This window comes from Notechis scutatus, chromosome 1 (assembly GCF_049901735.1).
Source record: "Notechis scutatus isolate UNSWTSFEM ecotype Mainland chromosome 1, rNotScu1.2, whole genome shotgun sequence".
In the NCBI taxonomy this organism is placed as follows: domain Eukaryota; kingdom Metazoa; phylum Chordata; class Lepidosauria; order Squamata; family Elapidae; genus Notechis; species Notechis scutatus.
Window position 1 is genome coordinate 186,685,180 of NC_142009.1, and position 23,555 is coordinate 186,708,734.

General features: G+C 37.2%; 1 protein-coding gene and 1 long non-coding RNA gene across 3 annotated transcripts in view; one reads left to right on the top strand and one right to left on the bottom strand.

Annotated features, from left to right (window-relative positions):
- The window catches only part of AGPS (alkylglycerone phosphate synthase), a 64,242-nt gene that overhangs the window by 16,231 nt on the left and 24,456 nt on the right, over positions 1-23,555 (bottom strand). For both annotated transcript variants that reach the window (XR_015746494.1, XM_026668129.2), the window contains exons 8-16: positions 22,197-22,277; positions 14,529-14,654; positions 14,024-14,132; positions 12,187-12,314; positions 8,217-8,268; positions 6,591-6,667; positions 4,575-4,687; positions 1,781-1,850; positions 914-975 (exon numbers count right to left, since the gene is read on the bottom strand). Coding sequence is in view for 1 of the 2 variants with exons in the window: in XM_026668129.2 (XP_026523914.1) it covers positions 914-975; positions 1,781-1,850; positions 4,575-4,687; positions 6,591-6,667; positions 8,217-8,268; positions 12,187-12,314; positions 14,024-14,132; positions 14,529-14,654; positions 22,197-22,277 (818 nt within the window). In the remaining variant the exon portion in view is untranslated. The remainder of the gene's footprint in view (positions 1-913; positions 976-1,780; positions 1,851-4,574; positions 4,688-6,590; positions 6,668-8,216; positions 8,269-12,186; positions 12,315-14,023; positions 14,133-14,528; positions 14,655-22,196; positions 22,278-23,555) is intronic.
- LOC148133133 (uncharacterized) overlaps positions 3,612-23,555 on the top strand; it is a 36,756-nt gene continuing 16,812 nt past the window's right edge. The window contains exons 1-2 of the long non-coding RNA XR_015746495.1: positions 3,612-3,657; positions 8,700-8,787. This is a non-coding gene — a long non-coding RNA (uncharacterized LOC148133133). The remainder of the gene's footprint in view (positions 3,658-8,699; positions 8,788-23,555) is intronic.

Genomic DNA, 23,555 nt, shown 5'->3' on the forward strand with positions numbered 1-23,555 from the left:
AAAGCTTCCTAAATTTAAGACCTAGATGGATAGTTCTCTTTATCAGGACTTTTTCCACCAAGGGCAATTATTTTGGCTCTCCAGATTCCTCTGAATGTGATAAGGAGAACCAGATGACCAAGTAAAGGTTACAAATTTGATTACATAAATTGTAAAAACCAAATATAAATAATGAAAATATACTTGGTACTTGAAAGCCACAAGATCAAAAAGGTCTGAATAGTTCTAGAGCAGTTTCCTATAACTTAAACCCTTAATTGATAATATCTTGGAAATTATGGAAATCACGTGCAAATTAGAATTTCTCTGGAAAATGACAAAGTCATAACAAATATTAGAAATGTGAAATTGAGCATTTCCAACTTAATAGTCTCTCAGAATCACAAGATCAATTACAGGACTACATTTAGATGGTTTTTAGAAAATGGTATCAATACAGCCATTTAATTAAGCAGTTCTAATTATAAGATTTGGGGAACCATATTATATTATATTATAATTTATACTTCAATTAAATTTGTATTTAACTTTGCTTATACTCATTAGGGCATCACCAGAGAGATGATGATTGTCCTTTAAAAAAACAACAGGATCTTCTGTTGGCTCAAAAAGTGCTTGAGGGCAGAAGTTGTTCTTCTATTGGAGGATGGGGAAGTTAGGAGCCAAATGTATAGGTTTCCTTACTTCAGCAAGAATCTTTGATGTATTATTACTGAAATAAGTTTCACATGGAATAATGAAATAAGTTTTACTATCAAATAATATAGTTTTTTCTACTATTTCAGAAACAATCTTTATATTCTACAAAATACTTAGATCATTAAAACCTAAAACCACCACTTTCTAATAAATTTTCCAGCAAAAAAACATAAAAATACTTATTTTCATTGAATAGAGAATGTTTTGATTTTACCTATCCCAAGGAACGGATGTTTCAAATGATTCTCCTATCATATAATAATCCATGCCAAGGTCCTATTTAAGAAACCAGAAAAGCCTTGGATTAGTATTCCATCTTAGACTCATATATTTACTATGTAGGAATATGCAACTGAAAATAGTTAAGGTATTATCGAGGCAACAGACCTGCATTTATCTAATTAAATGACTAGGCTCAATCAAGGAGTATGGAAAATGTATCTGAAACTTAGTTTCAATTTCCTGTCCTATCAAATCTGCGTGTAACATATATCACGGACTCAATGTATACCTTATAAGCAACATTGTAAAACTATTATTTTATAAAGTACAAAGACAAAAAAAGAAGCAAAACAATTCAATTTCCATGAGTATTGTACCTAAAAAGTTCAAACACTATATATTTACTATCTAAAACCAAACACAAGAGAGAAAAATTCATACAATAAATATAGTAAAAGGATTTAAAAATTGCAAGAAAGTCCTGATAAAATTAATAGCTAATAATACCATGAAGAGGGACCAGATGGCTTCTGATTATTGCTCTTATTAATTTAAAAAAATCAGCCTTTTTAGAGGTTTCTGAAAAGTGGTCTCCTCAAAAGAAGGGTAATGACCTCTTGGTCACAATGGCAATTAAAGTTGTTAGCAACTTTCAATCACTATTTGGTGTACAAGGGACATTTTAATAGCATATGTTCATATGTATTTCCAAGAGTTCTGAAGCCCTGAAATATGGGTATGTTTCTGAACGGAATCAGTTCAGGATTTTTTTTCTTGCTTTATTACAATAACTTGCCAAAGTTAAGCAGGGTGGAAAAATATATATTTATATATTGTTCAAAAAGTAGAATAAACTTACCCTAAGGTAGGCAATGATAAATGTCATCATATAGCCTCTCTGTCCATTGTCTTCTCCAGCTGCAAGACCGCTACAATTTGAAAATATTAAAATGCTATACTTTCTTGCTCTAAAATGTCAACCCTAGCCATTCTGAGGATATAATAATAGTACAGGTAGTCCTCCGGTTATGATCACAAATTGAGTCCAAAATTTCTGTTGCTAAGCAAGGAAGTTATTAAATGAGTTTTGTCCCATTTTATCACTTTTTGCCAGAGTTGTTAAGTGAAACACTGCAACTGTTAAGTGAATCACATGGTTGTTTAGTAAATCCAGTCGTCCCCCCCCCCCGACTTTGGCTTGTTGGAAGCTGGTTGGGAAGCTTATGAATGGTGATCACAATGGTACACTGGAACCGTCATAAATACAAGCCAGTTGTCAAGCACCTGAATTTTGATCATGTGACCATGGGGATGTTGCAACGATCATAAGTGTGAAAACTGATCATAAGTCACTTTTTTTCAGTGCCGTTGTCTCTTCGAACGGTCACCAAAGAAATGGTTGTAAGTCAGAACTACCTGTACTTTCGTTGCAAGCAGGGGTGAGAGTCAACCGGCGTTACTACCGATTCGGTGTCTGCTGCTCTTCAGAGCTACCGGCTCTATAGAACCGGGCAGAACTGGTAGCAACCCACCCCTGGTTGCATGAATTTATATAGATTAAGTTTAGTTGTAGATATAATAATTGACATAAGAAATGATATATGCATGTGCATATATACACATAAGATTTTCAGGTGACACCAAGTCCATCGTTACAATATGTTGATATGGGAACCCTCTGAAGTTCTGCACTGTTCAGATACTTCCACACAATACTGAGAAGATAAAGGACAAAAGCTTTTGCTATTTGGCAAAAATATTATGCAGGATTTAGAGAAAAATCATTTAAAAAGATTACCAACACAGTATAGTGGTGAAGTTGGACCAGGAAACCTGAATTCTTGTCTGTACCAGACCCCAGAGATTTTGGACCTGTCCCTTTCTGCCAACCAGTCTCTCTCTCTCTCTGAATACTCAAAAGGGTTTCTTTGCGAGGATAACATATGTCAACTCCCCTTTTCCCATAGGCTACCTTAAAGCATGGAGTGGAAAGGCAGCATATATTACACAATAAAGCAGACTTTTCTAGCCCTCAATTGATGATATTGGATGTCAACATATAGACAAGCTCATTCTCAGGTATGGTAAGATTTGGGAAAATAAAATATTTATCTAGAGGGGTTCCTCTCGTGGATATTTTGGTACTCGCAAATGCCCTGTTGCCGCATTCTGTCAATTAACTGCATTAAGTTTATGCTCATTAGTCAAATTCCTCAGAGTAGGAAAGTTTTGCTTTTAAAAAGGACGCTGCTTCGACTCCACTTGTTGGTGCTAATGAGCACTGTTCTATGGAAGAGTCAGGGGAGTAGGTTGCTAGCGACATGTTTGATTATATGCAGCAAGAAAGGCAGTTTAAACAGGCTTGGGGATGGTTGATGTCATGGAGCTATCGTCTTTCTGCTGTTACTGGGTCTTCAAAGGAGCAAGAACCTGAAAGCCAACTGGGTTTACAGCTTGATAAAGTGATAGCCAGACATGAGTAACAGCTGCCTGGTGGGAAGTATAACAACGTCTTTCAATAGCTGGCTGCATTTTCTCCCTTTTTCTCTGGCATTGTGACAAAGAACACAGTGTGCAAAGAACAGTGTACAAGAAAAACCAATACGGGGCTTCTGTACAGAATCAGTAGCTAGAACAACTAATAGAAGCTCTATCTTATTCATTTTGTAGCTTTCAGGTCAAAAGCAAAGCACAATTGACCAGAGATGTACAGATAGGATATGGAGCAAGAAATTGGTAGGACAGCCCATGTTTTAATATGCAAATTGATTATGAAATTATTAATATGTATGTATATATTTCTATACTTCAAAAGGCACCATACTTCTTTGAATCTGAATGTCTGGGGATGTTTGGGGATGTTTTATAGAGTAACATTGAAAAGTAGAATGCTGTTAGCAAAACCTGTAAAACAACTGAAGTTAACAAAAAATCTGTTTAGCAGTTAGCAATGCTGTTATTTTTTTTTCTTAAATGGAAAATAAAGTTGTTGTAATCTGAATAAATATCTTCACCATAGTTTCATTATCAGACCCATAATCAATCAAACCAGTTGGACACAAATTACCCTTCCATTACTCAGCTTATAAAAGTGAAATGTTTTCTGTTTCCTTGCAACAGCACAGAGCAATAGGTGACAGGAGGTGGGATATAGATAATTAATCAAGTTCTGTTGATTAAAGACAGACAATTTCCTTTTTAAAACAGACTTGTTCATTCCAGCTGTAAGTCAATAATGGACATTATTATACCTTAATCTCTAAACATTACTCTCCTTCCCTGTATTGACTCATTTAGTATCAGACGATGCTTTTAAAAATTAGAAAAAGAAAACTATTATAAATAGACATGACTTCAACTGAATGAGAGAAATATTTACATTTTGTTGTAATAGTTACAACTTTGCCAAAATTCATGCTTAGGCAAAATACTTAGCAATAATATTTGCAATATTTATTATAAAAACGTAATTATTGATATGTAGAAGTTCAGCTAAAAAGAGACTCACAGCAATGTTAGTTTGTTCTCACTTTTTCATTTTCTATAATTGAAAAATGCATGACACCCAAGGGTCCATCCAGTTCTACTTAACTCTGCAAAGGTTTTAGGATAATAAATGAAAAGTAGCAGTAATAAAACTTTAAAAATCATACCCAAATTTTGCAGCAATATCATAAACTTGCTTTTCGTGCTGAAGGACTTTCTCTCTGTCACCCTCAAATAACAACGTAGCAACACATAATACATTGGGATCAAATCCTTTGAACTGTGGAAAGAAAGCACCTGCATTATATTATTGTAACATGCACAGCAAGATCTCCGTTATTATCGTCAATAAATTCATTTTCATATTACTTTTGATAAGATCAATTTCAAAAGTAAGAAGCATGACATGACTTTTTAAAAAAAAGAATGGAGTTGAGAGTTCAGTTTTTGAAGTTTTTCAGGCCCAATTAAACTGAAATACAATACCAAGAAATATCAAGAAATATCAACAAATATCATATTTCTTCAAGTAAAATCCAGAAATAACAAGAGGCCTGGTAGCTGGAGAAAATAACAGAGGGACAGCAGATGCTGATGTTTCATTTCTATAAGCATGGAAATGCAGAACAAGAGGGATCAATCACTGCCTCATGTTATAACTTACCTCCTTCTCCCATTTTGGGTTTCAGTGGTAAAGAGGATGCTAAATGCAGATCCAAATGCTTGGGGGAAGGGAGCTATGGTATGCTTATTATTGGATTATCTACAAGGCTAATAATGTGTTTTTACAGGTTATAAAATTGTTCTTAATGCACAGAGTTATTTTTTCACAGTGAAAGACAATATATTGCCGCTAACCAATATATTGCCCTTAACCAAATTTAATACTATATTTGAATGATACCAATAATGGAATGGAATAATGAAATATGATAATGCTATACTGTAAATGGCTCCAGAGACAATTTAAAAACAATAAGAATGTTTTATTTTTTTATTTTATAAAAAAACTGATAAATGATACGTAAGATTTCAATATACAGTAGAACCTTTGGTCACGAACGCTTCTGACCACGACCAAATCAGGTTCCGACCAAAAAATTCACACAATTTTTGAATCTGGTCATGATTCTGGTCACGCCACACTCGGGTGGCGATCAAACATGACCCCCTGATCCAGAAATTCCTAAAGACGAAATATTAGAAGACGAAGAAATCGCCAAAGTTATGGAACAAATTATGGTCTACTGGAGTTCTACTGAATAGTTTCTGACCCTACTAAAGGTTTTGTTAAAGAATGGATTCAAGAGATGTGTTCTTTGTTGATATTTGAAATGAGAAGATGGAGCAGTTTGTTTTTATATAGTCTGGATTTAATAATATGTTAAAGAACTGAGATAGCTGTATATCAATAGTATATGACAGTATTATCACTGTCGTACTTTTTAATTTTTTTGCTAAACTTTACTATGCAAACATACAATATATTTCTGAGCTCTATGTACCACTCACAATAATCTCTCACTAGAAAAGATTCTGGAAAACAATCATTTTAAAAACATTCCAAATTATGCTGCATTGAAAACAAACAAAACCAACTAAAGCTTGGGTTCATAGTGGATATCATAATTTAGACCCCAATCAAACCACTCCAAGAAAAGCACCAGTTCAGTCCTGAGTTCAACGGTTCCTTGTAATATTTTCTATCTCTATAGCTCACACTTCAATCAGTCTCCAGTGGCAGCTAGTCCATAATGGCTCCCTCAGGGTGCCATGCACTCACTCCTTAAATGTCTGCTGTTATTGTCCACTTCATCCAGAAAACCCTCTAAGCAGCGTAAGTCAAAGTAGCAGGTCCCTCCTGTTGGTCTGCTCCAGGCAGGACAATTTTTTTTAACAAAATAACATCCTAAGTTAAGTTCCAACCATATTGCCTCACTTAAAATGAATACTCAAAACAATTTGAGTAACTTAAACCAGAATGAGATATTCAAAACATTTTTCTGTTCAAAATAAACTACATTTTAGATTGCAAAACACATGCGTTTTTGCTCATTGGCAAACCATTTGACACGGTTCACTATCAAACTGCCAGACCCATCCATACTAAAACTACTTTATGTGAAATATACAAAACTATTTAAAACGTGTATTTTTTTATTGCCAAGATTAAAATTAGGTACCTTTGTGATGTAAAATTTTTTCAGTCCATCTAATAGTGATGTAAAAATAGATGCAACCTGTGGTTTAAGAGCATGACCTTGCCAAGAAAGAGAAAAAAAATTGTAAGACAACAGAAGATGAATAAAATTCAGATATGCATAATGGGAATTTATGCAATACATTAATTATTTGGATGCATACATATGTACTTCAAACCCAGGAAATGTTGAGATGTAGGGTGAAATAAAGCATTTTTGCATAAACTTCTACTTCTTGATCTCGCATTTCATGATATGTTAATTATACACTACATAACCCTGGCCTACTTCCTGGATTTAGATTCCATGGTATAATTGTATGGTAGCCTTATCAAGACTCAAGCACACAAAGAATGTGGAACTTAATTCTCTTCCACATTCTCAGGGCTCTTTTTGGATGGGGGGGGTCACAAACAGCACTGAGAGTAAGGTAAAAGATTTTAGTACAATCTGTGCTTACTCACTGTAGGGATATATATTTACCTAAGTTCAATTACTTCTTTAAGCTTTTAATGAACTGACTTTTACCATTATTGCTGCTCCTACAGTTGGGGATTTCTCTTTGGGGAATTTTTGTTTGTTGCCTTGCCATTACTCATGAGAGGTGAGAAATGAAGGGGAGAATTTTTCTATCACCCTGTTTTTACTCTTCCAATTTCATAATCAAGATAGGCCTCACCAGTTCTCACAAATACATCAAAATACAAAGAGAGATAAGAATATTGCAAGTGCCATATTGAATATAATATTGCAACTGCAACCCTACCAATAGAATACTGATGTTAAAAGTAAAGGATTGTCTAACAGCAATATTATGTTTCTCATAGGACATCTGCTCCAAGTAGAATAGTACTTATTTTCTTTTCTAAAACCTATAAGTTGATTTGTGACTAAAGTTGGGATTGCACATTAATTTTTTTAAAAAAGTTTGTTGCATGATCAATTACTTGCCCCAATTAGCTGTTCAAGAAATTTTAACCTGAACTAACAAATCAATATTATACTCCTGGCATGTTTTAGCAATATTTGAATTTCATGAAACCACTTATTGGTTATTAACAGATGAGAAAACAGTAATTGCTGGAACAAATGTCATTCTCTTATTATCTCTTTACAGTAGTAAGTAACTGAGAATGACTCACATGTCATGTCTTAGTTTCCTGACTGCAATGTTGGGTTACAATTTACCAAGGTTAACATCAAAGGAAGCTTACCCAAGTTCTCAAGAACTATTTAGGATGTATCTAAAAACTCAAGTGTATTTTATGCGATTTTTGACACTTTTTTTTAAAGCAAAAAAAAGTTACTTAAAAAACAAGTTGGTAGATATCACTAGCTACTGCAGTTACAAGAACACATGCTTCATATTGTGTTTTGGGATAACCTGGATATTCTTTGAATATTGACTGCAAAAATGAGCTATGATTATTATCATCAGATGAATAAGACAGTAAAAAGTTTCAGCACACAAAATAAGTACAGGAAGAATTGACCGTGTATTTCAGGATGCTGCTTCCAATTCACTACTTACAATTTAAGGAAGATCTGGGTATAGAGTACTTAGTACTTTTACCAAAACAATTCCTAAAAATTTAGTTAAAAACCTACCAAACTGAAACTGTGTATTGTCCATCAGGCGAATGGATGCAGGAGCACATCTCTAGGGGAAAAGAATAAAGAACAGTGATGAAAAATACAAATTAAATTATATCAATGCGTCTGAAAAAAACAAAACTGGCATGGGAAAAAGTACTGTTGTCTGACCAACTGTTAAACACTGAACCTGCAAAGGGTTTTCATCATTCAGTAAAAAGATATTCAATAATTCCTCAACATAGGGAGTCAAGTTTTTAAAATTTGAATCATAATATATTGTTATATTGGGCGTTTTAAATAAATTGCAGATAATTCAAATATATCTGGCATTTAGTACTGTAAAATAATTTTAATACTGTATTGAACCACAGTTAACTACACATGGTTGAGAAGAATATTTTTTAATATGTGTGTGTGTGTATGTATGTATGTATTTTAATCACCCTATAATCCCTTGCATCAATGGGCGGAATGCCCTTCCTGTCGTCAATGCAGAGTTCGTAGCTGATATTTACTCACTGTGCCCAGAGAGAGAAATATCTGCCACTACCTAGGATCAAACTCACAGCCTCCTGATTGTAAGGTGAGCGCTCCACCTCTTTCTAAAATATCATAAATACCAGTTAATAGTAACAGGTCAAAAACTAGTTCAGAAATGTGATGGTAAAGAAAAATTGTTGCTTAAGTCTGAAGGATGAATTCAACCACCAATTTTCCTTTGCCAAACAATGAAATGTATTATTTGTGTGTAATTTGCTCTCCCTTCACAATCTGCCCTGTAAAATCTGCCCTGGAGAATTACAGGTGAAACTCGAAAAATTAGAATATCGTGCAAAAGTTCATTTATTTCAGTAATGCAACTTAAAAGGTGAAACTAATATATGAGATAGACTCATTACATGCAAAGCAAGATAGTTCAAGCTGTGGTTTGTCATAATTGTGATGATTATGGCTTACAGCTCATGAAAACCCCAAATCCACAATCTCAGAAAATTAGAATATTACATGCAATCAATAAAACAAGGATTGTGAATAGGACAATATCGGACATCTGAAAAGTATAACCATGCATATGTACTCAATACTTGGCTTGGACCCCTTTTGCAGCAATTACTGCCTCAATGCGGCGTGGCATGGAATCTATCAGCCTGTGGCACTGCTGAGGTGTTGTGGAAGACCAGGATGCTTCAGCTCTTCTGCATTGTTCGGTCTCATGTCTCTCATCTTTCTCTTGGCAATGCCCCATAGATTCTCTATGGGGTTCAGGTCAGATGAGTTTGCTGGCCAATCAAGCACAGTAATCCCACGGTCATTGAACCAGGTTTTGGTGCTTTTGGCAGTGTGGGCAGGTGCCAAGTCCTGCTGGAAAATGAAGTCAGTATCCCCATAAAGCTCGTCTGCGGAAGGAAGCATGAAGTGCTCCAAAATCTCTTGTTGACCCTGGACTTAATGAAGCACAGTGGACCAACACCAGCAGATGACATGGCTCCCCAAATCAACACAGACTGTGGAAACTTCACACTGGATTTCAAGCATCTTGCAGTGTGTGCCTCTCCATTCTTCCTCCAGACTTTGGGTCCTTGGTTTCCAAATGAGATGCAAAAGTTGCTCTCATCAGAAAAGAGGATTTTGGACCACTGAACAACAGACCAGTTCTGTTTTTCTTTAGCCCAGGTAAGACGCTTCTGACGTTGTTTGTTGTTCAGGAGCAGCTTGACAAGAGCAATACGACATTTGAAGCCCATGTCCAGGATCTGTCTGTGTGTGGTAGCTCTTGATGCACTGACTCCAGCCTCAGTCCACTCCTTGTGAAAGTCCCCAACACTTTTGAATGGCCTTTTCCTGACAATCCTCTCCAGGCTGCCGTCATCCCTGCTGCTTGTGCACTTTCTCTTCCACACTTTTCCTTTCCACATAACTTTCTATTAGTGTGCTTTGATACAGCACTTTGGGAACATCCAACTTCTTTTGCAATTACCTTTTGAGGCTTTCCCTCCTTATGGAGGGTGTCAATGATGGTTTTCTGCACAACTGTCGGGTAAGCAGTCTTTCCCATGATTGTGCTTCCCACTGAACCAGACTGAGAGACCATTTAAAGGCTCAGGAACCCTTTGCAGGTGTTATGGCTTAATTAGCTGATTAGAGTGGGACACTTTGAGCCTAGAATATTGAACCTTTTCACAATATTCTTATTTTCTGAGATTGTGGATTTGGGGTTTTCATGAGCTGTAAGCCATAATCATCACAATTATGACAAATCACGGCTTGAACTATCTTGCTTTGCATGTAATGAGTCTATCTCATATATTAGTTTCATCTTTTAAGTTACATTATTGAAATAAATGAACTTTTGCACAATATTCTAATTTTTCGAGTTTCACTTCCCTTGAGCAGGTTTTAGGTAGGATGCCTGGAATTGCAATTGAAAGCAGGGAAGAGAAAACGTGCTTGGGTGTTAAATTTCACCCAAAGAGGTACACTTGTAAAATCAGAGGTACATAGCAGATACTTTAAAAATAGTCAAAAGGTGACCAGAGCAAATAAAGAATAAAAGCAATAAAAGACAATGGAAGATTTGAGCATTGAAAAAATACAGAGATGTTCAAGTGTAGTGAGGAGAAAGGATAAAACATGTATCAAAAATATATAAACAAATAGGAAACAAAAGTGTGCTTGTACAATGGACTGTTCCATGTACCATATTCTGTCTTCTCCAAAAAATATCCCTGTTGTTTGGGAGACAAAACAGCATAAAATCTGGTATTATGGGAAAATTAGAAATGGGGAAAGAGAAAAGGCATGCACTATTTTTCTAGTTAGGAATATAAATGAATATAAAGGAATATAAATGAAAAGAGATAAAAGATAGGAAAAATGAATAAAATACAAAGTAAATAAAATATCTACAATGTCTGGGAGATTACAGCTTTACAATGTATCACTAACTACCTATCTATTATAGATTATAATATTTTAAAAAGTAAGTATCGCTATTAGATTTTAAAATAAGAAATGCTGCTTGAAATTCGACGTTTTTCCAGTTTAACATTTTTATTAGGTCTCTATTTCAAAATTATATTAACTAGACTTTTATTAAAAAAATACTGATTTTAACGTAATGGAAATAAATGGAAAGCCTTTTCTACTTCTGAAAATTTGCCTGATTATCCTTTTCCTTCTTATGTCTTTATTCCTTAGATTTATTTAAATAAACCTTTGAAGGGTTTGAAGGGACCTTGGGGGTCTTCTAGTCAAATATAATTAAATATATTAAAAGATTTCTAAAAATATATACTTACCTGTTCTTTTAAGAAAAATCAGTTGTTCAGCTATACAAGAAAACAATCCTTTTTAACACTGAAAGTTTAATAATTTGGGGAAAAAAACCAATAAAATAACTGATGCCCCTATAATAATCTGTTGTTCCTATACGAGGACATTTTATATTTTAAGTAACATTACTCCAAACATGCGAACAATAACATTTTTGTATTATATACAAATAGACTATATCTAGGTTTTATCACACTGAAATATAGTTTCATTTGATATAAATTGGATTTAAAATACTCAGGACTAATTAAAGACCTGCTGATTTTGGTAAAATTTACTCAGTGACTTAATTTCCACTCTCTCTCTTCCACTTTAACATTGTTTTAAATGATAAGGTAGAATTGGAGTTTATTTTTATATAAAAGGAAATAAAATGTTTAAATATTCAAACCATGTTGACACAGGAAATAATTCTATATTTATTGTTCATGGCATCAAGAGATCAGTTCTCAAAAATGTAAAAATTTTAAACATTTTATCTAGCCCCCTGTTGGAAACGATTAGGTTACTGAACTGCAGGTTTTAACATATTCTTCAGCCTGAGAGGCAAGTGGAGTAGGGCACAAGGATGCCACCTAGTGAAAGTACTTGATACTGCAGCTTTTTAAAAAGTGCAATTAAATACAAATTGAAGACAAGATTACTTTACCTGCTTTGCTACTTCTCTTAAACAGGCCACCCCTTTCTCAAAGTTTGGAAATACTACAGAGCCGTACTTTTGGTATTCAGGGACTGGTCGAATTTTTATTGTAACTTCTGTTATCACTCCAAGGATTCCTTTATAAAAAGAGGAAAATAATCATTTTGCTACTGCAGCTGAAAGATATAGAGAATTTTATGATTTCATACCAATATCCAAAATCCTATTCCACATATTATTTAAAGCCATTAAAAATGAAAACCACACAATAGTGTAGTTCATTTCTTTAAATGTTTCCCATCCTTAAAATTCCAAATGATAATGTACAGGGAATGCAGTATTTCTCAAACTGTGAGGATTAGCCTTCCAAATATAATCGTATCTATAGTAATTATTCACTATATCATATTATAAGACTAAATTTTTTAAAACAATATGCTTATTAGTGATCTTCTATCACTACCAGTGATTGGAAGGACTTGTTCAAATAACTCAAGGGAATCTACATCCGGGCCACACAGACTGTTGCTCATCAGCTATTTTCTGAGTCGGTGAAGGGACTAGCCTTGTATAAAATGTTTTCATTAGTTCAAGGATAGAGTAATGCAAAACCAGGAACCAGGTGTTCTGACCCACCTCCCCAACCATGACAAACCCTCTGATGTGAACTGAAAAGATCTATTAGGAATGCTAGCAAGCCCGGCAAAAAGTTTCTCTCACCGCAGGCTAACAAGTCTGTCCAGCCGGAAGATGAATAGTTGTCTGCCACACCTATTCATCTCCACCCCCTGCCTTTTATCCCCAGAACAAGGGCCGGGCTTCACTAGAAGCAGTGGCTCTTCAGTCTCAAGGAACATACCATGGCTTTCCACTGCTCTCCCCTTCTCTGCCTTTTGCACAGCCACACGTCAGGCACTGGACCCAGCTGTTCCTCCTCTTCTTCATCAACTACCTCCAGACCTGGGGGCTGTTAACTCTCCATATGAGGGCTGACGGGTGGCCCAGCCTCAGTCTTTTTCTCTACCAGCTCCATTCCCTCTTCCCCCTCGGAGCTCCCAGGTTGCCCTGATGCTGACCCTGACTCTCACGCCTCCTCCTCCTCTGATTTGGCTGCTGGAGAGGCCGGTGGCCAACAGGCCACAACAGTCTACTTCTAACCTCCATTCAAGAAGTTCCCCCCCAAATGATGCACATGAATGCATTCTTCCACCACTTAAATTGCTTTAGATTACTGTTTGGGCTCATGTGATAGTTCGGTAAAAGCAGTGGAAGCTGGTATCTTGCAACACGTCAGTATCTCACTCTTACGTTATTGTTTTTTCAACCCCCAATATGCACCAAGGTAAATGTCCCACACTTAGAATTCAAAATATAGAACACAGCCCTGCAATTTAAACTGCAACTTGGTAGCTACGAGTATCAATGTTAAACTATTGAGAAGAATACTACCTCAAGGAAATGTACCTAGCTCCTTTCTAAAAGATCAGTTGTTAGGCTCACAAAACAGAGCTATGCTATTTTTGTGTTGAATTGTGTGAGTCAGATGAAGACAGTGGCATTTTCAGGAAGTAAGAGACATTCTGTGGGCAGAATGACCAAAGCAACACTGCCTTATAGTGACACTGGACCTGTTCCCTATTATATGTGAATGCTTGTACAAAAAGAGAAGAGAAGAGCTTGTGGTGTAACAGTCCATTGCTGCACTCCATATTTTGAAAAATCTTGCAAGTATCTATGATTGTACAGTTAGTAAAATTCCTTTTTCTTAAATCAGAAGTATTCGTTACATATTGTGTTATAAAAATACATGAAAAGCATTAAAGTATTGAAAATTAAAAAAATATACCTTCAGATCCTAAAATGAAATGATGAATGTCAGGTCCTGTTGACATGCGTGGACCTTGACAGCTTTTTTGGATTACGCCTTTGGGTGTTACCATTTTGATATGAACCACCTGTATAAAATAAAGTCTGCTTAATGCTATAAAATATGTATGTATATTAAATGTCCAGGAAAAATGAATCTAATTCCTATTTTGCAATAGTAGATAGAAATAAGGGGAGAGACTGACACCACAGGACTTTGTATTACTCTCAAGAATATGATCTAGTAAAAAAAAATGTGGTGCCATCTTAATTTTTTTCCTCTCAAACCACAAAACGCAGATGAGTATATACATTGTTTTCTTTTCATGTGTGTCAAATAAATCCAATTTTTGTCAACCACTAAACTACATCTTAATAAATTGTTCTGCATATTAGCTAATATCTGTTAGTAAAAGAAAAATACAAATGCAGAAGTTAAGATTATTTATTGATAGAAAAAATAATGAATTATAGAAAATGTTTACCAGATCTTCAATATTTCCATAAATATTTTTCTTCATGCCTGATGCTCGGGTGGCTACCCATCCTCCAAGAGTACTAAATTCCATTGAATCTGGTTCGTGGCCCGTACAATAACCACTTTCACCAAGCTAAAAAACAAAACCAACATTATTTTAATCACTTTTAGCTGTTGTATTAACTTCCACTGCAAAGTTCAGTTTTGTAAATGCTTTAAAAGTTACTTCACTTAGATAATGCAGGTAGTCCTTGACTTACACCCATTCAAAGTTACAACAGCACTGAAAAATGGCTTATGACTGTTTTTCACACTTAGTACTATTGCAACATCTCCAGTCATGTGATCAAAATTGAGACACTTGGCTTGGGCTTATATGATCACCTTTTAAAAGCACAACTACAATGACGTGGGAAAATACCCAAACAAAGCTGAATACCATACATGTAAGTACCTGCGAAAACTTAAGAAAACACACACACACACACACACACACATATATACATATACATATACATATACATATACATATACATATACATATACATATATATATATATATATATATATATATATATATATATATATATATATATATATATATTCTTAAGTTTTCGCAGGTACTTACATGTATGGCACTCAGCTTTGCTCGGGCATTTTCCCACGTCACCATAGTTGTGCTTTTAAAGTTGTAGTAACGTTTCGGCAGAATCTCATCTGCCATCATCAGGCTTCTGTATAGTGTTCATCTGTGAGTCAGACTTTTACAGTGGTTTCAGATTTAAATTTGGGGCAACCTATTGCTGTGCCAGAATGGTTTTTTCTTCATCCTGATTGGTTGGGAGTCTTGGTCTGTGTTTATTGGTCTTGGAGTTTGCTGTGTTCTGCTTGATTGGTGTTTCTAATATCTTCTGTCTGTTTTTTGGCTCTTTTTGTATCTTGATTGACTGGCAACATTGTGTTACTTTATTGGAGGCCTTTAGTGCAGCTTGGCTCCGGGTAAATGGACGGCTATCATTAGTTAGGAAGCTAGGTTTCATCTGGGTGTCTGGTTGGGGTGTGTTTGAGCTGGACGTATCAGGGGGGATCTGTTTGTGCCCAGGTGTTTGCCTGGCTAGTGGTGTGGAGATTTTTTTTGTTTGTGAGTGCAGGCTTCCAAATGATTGACAGTCTGGTGGAATCATCTCTTCTATTCATGCTTTCTGGTCTTTTTTCAATCTCTATGGCTTCTCTGATGATTCTGTGGCTGGGGTTTTCTATAGTGGCTAGGGTTTTGGTGCCATTGAAGTTGATGCTATGACCTGTGGCTTCCATGTGTTGGACTAGTGAGGAAGTGTGTTCCAGCTTTTTGACTGCATTTTTGTGTTCATCCAGGCGGGTACTTATTCTTCTATTGGTCTGTCCAATGTATGTGGCCGGGCATGATGCACAGGGGACTTCGTATATGCCTTGGTTTTCCAGGTCAATATTATCTGGTAAGCGGGAGGTGTCATCTCTTTTATTCATGCTGTGTGGGCGTTTTTCTATCTCTATGGCTTCTCTGATTATTCTGCTGCTGTGGTGTTCAGTTTTGGCGATAGTTCTGGTATTTTTAAAGTCAATCTCATGTCCTGTGGCTTTGAGGTGTTGGACCAGGGAAGAGGTTGGTTCTTCTTTTTTGATTGAGTTCTTATGTTCTTCAATCAAAAAAGAAGAACCAACCTCTTCCCTGGTCCAACACCTCAAAGCCACAGGACATGAGATTGACTTTAAAAATACCAGAACTATCGCCAAAACTGAACACCACAGCAGCAGAATAATCAGAGAAGCCATAGAGATAGAAAAACGCCCACACAGCATGAATAAAAGAGATGACACCTCCCGCTTACCAGCCATTTGGAAACCCGCCCTCATGAACAGACGAGTACCCAACATGATAAATGACACCAGACCCACACCCATGAGGGCCACACGATGCCACCACCACACTTCCACGTAAAAATCAGACTCACACCCACACAGAAGATGAGACACGACCACAGACCAGAAGCCGCACTGCAGCTGCATCACTACCCACTTCAAACTCCTCTGAACCATACATGAAGCGAACTGACTCCCACCATGAAGATGTGGCACGACCACGAATTCGAAGCCAAACGAACACAGACCCAGACCCCAAACTCAAAGCCATATTAAAAACCCAAAATGCTACATCACAGCCACCCGCTCAGGACATCACATCAGAAAACTCAAGAAATTACACCTCAAGAACTCAAGAAGTCACAACACAGCAAATGACCCAGGATATCACAGCACAAGACCAAGGATACCACAGCAATAAATCTCACAAGGTCATCACACAACCCATTACCCAAGCTGTTACTACACAGGAGGCTAATCGAAAAGAGATCAAAACACAAACGACCCAGGAGATTACAACGCAAGACCCAGGATACCACAACAAAAGAACTCACAAGCCCATCACACAACCCATTACCCAAGCCGTTAAAACACAAGAGGCTAACGACCCAGGAGATGACAGCACAAGATCCAGGATATCTCTACAACAAAAGGCCATTACACAGCCCATTATACCAACATCAACTCCATCAACCAATCAAGAGGCTGCAGCACAGCCAACCAGCCCAGCACACCATCCCCCCACCACTTGTATATAGAGATGGCAGCTCCGGTCACACACTGCTTGCACTGGCACTAAGCCGAAAGCACCAGCCTGAAGATGGCGAGTGGGACCTCGCCGAAACGCTTGCCTAGATACTTTGAATCTTACGCGGGAGAAAACCCGAATAACCAAAGATCCACATACAAATACCCGCGAGAACCTCAGAAAACAAATATTGCACCTCTACGGGAGGAAACCCACCATCTGACCAGGACTTATGAAAAACTTGAAGTCCAAAGAGCTTCCATTTTATGTGACCTCGCATTCCTATGCAACTGCCGAGATCAAAATTTAATTCCCACAAGCTTCCAATTGAAATTCCACACCAACACAGCAGCCACCAAACGCATCCTAAAAAGAACAGAATTGGCCCTAATTAGAAATGAACTTCACACAAAAGATTTCTCCTAGACCAAATCAACAAAGATCTTCTTACACTTCACCTCAGACTCAGCAACAAGATTCACCCCTTACTTTGGGACAAATCCAAACAACTCGCTGTCTGGAGAGCCGAAACACAGACCACCCTCAAGACAGACACACACACCAACAAACTCAGAAAACTACAACAATGCCAGAAACCAACTCCCCCCTCACAGCCACACATAAAACAAACAGTGCACAACATCTCAGACAAGATCCTCACCGAAGCCGAAACCAAGGTCCTTTCAAAAGGATTCAACTTTGCTGTTGCTCCCAAACACATCCCCACAGAAACCATCATATGCGGAGTTGAAACCAGCCTGACCAAAACCAACCCTGATGAGGCTAATAGAATCAGACTCGAAATCACCAACATCCTCTGCACTAGCAAACCACCCAAAAGCAACTTATCCAAAGAAGAACAAACTGCACTACGTAACCTGAAAGAAGACACCAGCATAATAATCCTACCAGCAGACAAGGGCAATGCGACAGTGGTTATGAACACATCTGACTACCAAACCAAGTTAACCAACCTACTCCTAGACCCCACATACAAACCCCTAAAGACAGACCCCACCACCTACCTAGAAAAAACCACCAGATCCAAAATAAAAGCCTCCCCCATCAGTGAAGAAATCCAGCAAAAATCATACCCAGAGAGAAATCATCCAGATGCCCTAAGCTTTATGGTCTCCCAAGATACACAAAGAAGGAACTCCACTTAGACCAATAGTCAGCTCCATAGGCTCACCTCTACAAAACCTAGCCAAATTTCTCGCCAAACAACTACAGCCCTATGCAGAATCCATCAACTCACATGTAAGAAACTCATTCCAGTTCATCGAGATCATAAAGAAACAAAACTTACAACCCAGCGACCTACTAGTTAGCTTCGATGTCATATCCCTCTTCACCCAAGTGCCAATAAAAGAAGACTTGACAGCCATCCAAAACAAATACAAACCCCCCCAGCATATCCTAGATCTGACCAACCACTGTCTATCCAATACATACTTCACCTACAATGGACAAAAATACAAACAAATAGAAGGAGCACCCATGGGATCACCCCTCTCACCTGTCATCGCAAACCTCTACATGGAACACTTTGAAACACAAGCTCTAGAAAAATATGATCACAAACCCAAACTCTGGCTCAGATACGTAGATGACACCTTCATAATCTGGCCACACGGGAAAGAAAAACTGAACAACTTCCTCACACACCTCAACAGCCTACACCCCAAAATAAAATTCACCATGGAAACAGAAGCTAACAATCAACTTCCTTCCTAGATGTCTTGGTATACAAAAAACCCAATGGCTCCCTAGGACACACCATCTACCAAAAGAAAACACATACAAACCGCTATCTACACGCACTCTCACACCACCACCCAGCACAGATCAATTCCGTAGCTGAGACACTCATCTCCAGAACAAAATGCTTAGCTGATGAACAACACCTAAAAACCGAACTAAACACTCTCACCAACGTACTAACAGCCAATGGATTTCAAAGAAAGAAGATCACCCACCTAATCCAAAAAGAAACCCCAACCAAAATCCAAGACAGAGAACAAGAGAACGGCAAAGCCCTCCTCCCATATATAAAAGGCACTACAGACAAAATCAGCAAGATCCTCCAAAAACACAACATTAAAACAGCATTCTGCACAAACAGAAAAATATCCACCATCCTAAGAAACCCTAAAGACAAAATCGAGGTTAGAAAACCAAGGAGTATATGAAATCCCCTGCACTGCCTGCCTCACCACATACATTGGACAAACTAACAGAAGAATAAGTGCACGCGTTGAAGAACATAAGAACTCAATCAAAAAGAAGAACCAACCTCTTCCCTGGTCCAACACCTCAAAGCCACAGGACATGAGATTGACTTTAAAAATACCAGAACTATCGCCAAAACTGAACACCACAGCAGCAGAATAATCAGAGAGCCATAGAGATAGAAAAACGCCCACACAGCATGAATAAAAGAGATGACACCTCCCGCTTACCAGCCATTTGGAAACCCGCCCTCATGAACAGACGAGTACCCAACATGATAAATGACACCAGACCCACACCCATGAGGGCCACACAAGATGCCACCACCACACTTCCACGTAAAAATCAGACTCACACCCACACAGAAGATGAGACACGACCACAGACCAGAAGCCGCACTGCAGCTGCATCACTACCCACTTCAAACTCCTCTGAACCATACATGAAGCGAACTGACTCCCACCATGAAGATGTGGCACGACCACGAACTCGAAGCCAAACGAACACAGACCCAGACCCCAAACTCAAAGCCATATTAAAAACCCAAAATGCTACATCACAGCCACCCGCTCAGGACATCACATCAGAAAACTCAAGAAATTACACCTCAAGAACTCAAGAAGTCACAACACAGCAAATGACCCAGGATATCACAGCACAAGACCAAGGATACCACAGCAATAAATCTCACAAGGTCATCACACAACCCATTACCCAAGCTGTTACTACACAGGAGGCTAATCGAAAAGAGATCAAAACACAAACGACCCAGGAGATTACAACGCAAGACCCAGGATACCACAACAAAAGAACTCACAAGCCCATCACACAACCCATTACCCAAGCCGTTAAAACACAAGAGGCTAACGACCCAGGAGATGACAGCACAAGATCCAGGATATCTCTACAACAAAAGGCCATTACACAGCCCATTATACCAACATCAACTCCATCAACCAATCAAGAGGCTGCAGCACAGCCAACCAGCCCAGCACACCATCCCCACCACTTGTATATATAGAGAGATGGCAGCTCCGGTCACACACTGCTTGCACTGGCACTAAGCCGAAAGCACCAGCCTGAAGATGGCGAGTGGGACCTCGCCAAACGTTGCCTAGATACTTTGAATCTTACGCGGGAGAAAACCCGAATAACCAAAGATCCACATACAAATACCCGAGAACCTCAGAAAACAAATATATATATATATATATATATATATATATATATATATATATATATATATATATATATATATATATATATATATATATATATATATATATATATATATATATATATATAATGACAGTTGCACTCTCCTGGGGTCATGTGATCACTATTTGTAAGCATCCTGGACAGCTTCCGACAGTCAATGGGGAAAGCCAGATTCACTTAATGATGGTATTACTGGTCATAAGTTGAGGAGTACCTGTATTCTACTTTTTCCTGATGGATTATGTTCAAAAAATTCTGGGGCAGTATATCTGAAGTACTATCAAGTTCTCCTTGCTTCTAATGCTGAAACAATGAGTACATAGAAACTCTGTCTAAATTTGATAATAGCTTGGTGATGGTGAACATGACATTATATTGAATAAGTGATGGTACTGCCGGTGAGAAGAAACAAAATGCATTCAACTTGTTCTGATGGCTGTACTCCACTTGGAAGAGTAAATGCGTAGTCTGATAAGGATCCTTAACTCCATCTCTTTATGGATAGCGATGGCAGTTAAGAAATGCAATTTTATGCTTTTCCTGAACTGTATCTTATTCATATCTTGATTGCAACCTAGTTAGACCACAGGATTACCTTAGAAGAGTATTTGAAAGCCGTCCAAAAGACCAACATAGGGCAGCTAGGCAATTCTAGAGGTATAATCAAAGGAAAGCTTTCCTTCTCTAAACAAAGGAAAGCTGAAATAAGATCATAAGTACAGTCATGGTTTCACTTAGCAACCACTTTGCTGAACAACTGAGTTGCCAATGCTAATTGTGGTTGCTAAACGAGAATTGCTTGTATACTGAAATACTTGGATCTTTTTCTAAAGATGGGGGATAAAATTTAAGGCATTGGTGTTCACCTTTAAAGCCCAAAACATCCTTGGACCTGATTATTAGGGACTGTCTACCTTGGTATTAATATATCTACATATTAAGATCAACAAGGCATGCCATCTGCTTTCTGTTTTGGCAGATAGGAAAGACCTGCTGTTTGGTATCAGAATTCTAAATCAAGGGATCCACATAATTATCAATGCATAATTCATGCCAATTAAAAGAAAAAACCTTCACACTTTTAATACCTTTTAAAGAGAGTCTGGGCAAAGATACCACTAAATGTACCATGAATTCACAATTAGGATGTAGATTCCCAAAGTATATGTTATTTAAAACAGAATTCATTACTACTATAAAGGCGTCAAACATTTTATTTTAATAAGAGCCTTTTGTTCTTTTAATAAGCTATTCTAGTTAACACCCATGTTTCATTATCTGACTACATATTTTTCTTCAAGATGATAGCTTATTCTGGACCTAATTGGAAGTTGATAGAAACGTCCCCAAAGATGGTGACAATGTTATTTCTGATCAGTGACAAAAAAAAGCCCAATTTTTAACATACATACCTGCTAAGATTAAAATAAACAGAAAAATTAATTACATAGCAACTGCCATTAGGCTAGGTATAATGTGCATAACCGTACAAATATATTTACTTTATGAGCCAATATATGGCAGTAAATATGGTGCTGTAAAAATAACAGCATTCTCAAAGACGTAGGTTAACGATACCTTTTTTTCCAAGTCTTGGCCAACAATGCCAGCATCAACATGAGCAGTTAAATTTTTCTCATCTATCCAGTGAATCCTGTTCTATTACAAACAAAAAACAAAAAACCCAAAGGACTTGTGAAAAATACTGGCATTTAATTATTGAACAAAGCATAGTTAAAATCAGTGATTAGTGCAGCAGTAGGCATTAATTATGTGTAAAAAACACCATTCCAGGAATGGAATGTTCCATCTCCAAAGGCAGAGTTTTGCATAGCTGTATAGACTATAAATCAATAGAGACAAGAAGATGAATGCATCTTGTCTATTTGCATTGCTGAAATTGCACATATGAGGACAAAAACATCAGTCAGAAATCAGAATCCATAAATTCTTTTAAGAATTAAGAAATTAATGAGATGAGGTTGAAATCAAATTTCATCTTACTTCAATTAACCGCAGATGTCAAAATAATTACAAAAGCGACAATATACCAAAGACTAGGCTTTCAGAAAATTGAAAAAGTTATAGTAGCAGAAATTATTTTATTCCTTACGTTCAGTCTTGTTCGAGACATGATTTTCAAATAAGAAAATAGTAGGCTCATGCCAATTTTAAACTCTTTGGTGTTAAGTTTTTCCCTTGTCTTATTTTATACTCTGATATCTGTCTATGAAAGTGAAATTACAAATACTAGACTTTGAACTGGGGTCAGACCTAACCTGCTTTTATAGAATGTAGGTTTCTAAAATAGTTCCTGCACTAGTGCTTAATCCCCACTCAGTGATTCCTTGGTGGAAGATTTTTTCCCATGCTCTTACAACATGATCTTCATATTATCCACAATCTATGAGTGAAAAAGTCTTCAGAAATTAGCAGGATCAGCCTTAAAGTTACATTTTCCACTTATTCATACAGCTATCCCAAAACAGCTTCAAGGTATGCAAAATTGTTTATGCTTAGTCACTCATAACCTGGGAGGGAAACCAGACAGCTAGCACTGACTTCAAACAGAGGCAATGATGAAGAAGAGGCATCAGCGACAGAGACATTTCATTGCTAATATTGTTTTCTACCAACTCAAGGGTGTTGTGGGGAAAGAGAACAATCCTACCAGTAGATTTCTCACAAAGAAGAATGGAATTCCAACTCTATTGGTAAAATCAGTTTTCTTCACCTTCTCCTAATCTGTCTAGACTGCATCTGAATATATTTGTAGCTTCAGAAGGGGTGAGAAAATCCTGCTTGTCAATGTAAATCCACTACCACGATGTTGGGTTTCATCCAAAAAAATGTGACAAACTAATATTCAGTAATGCATGAAATCACATATCAGTTTAAAAAACTGGTTTAAACCAGTCTTGGAGGCACATTAATAAG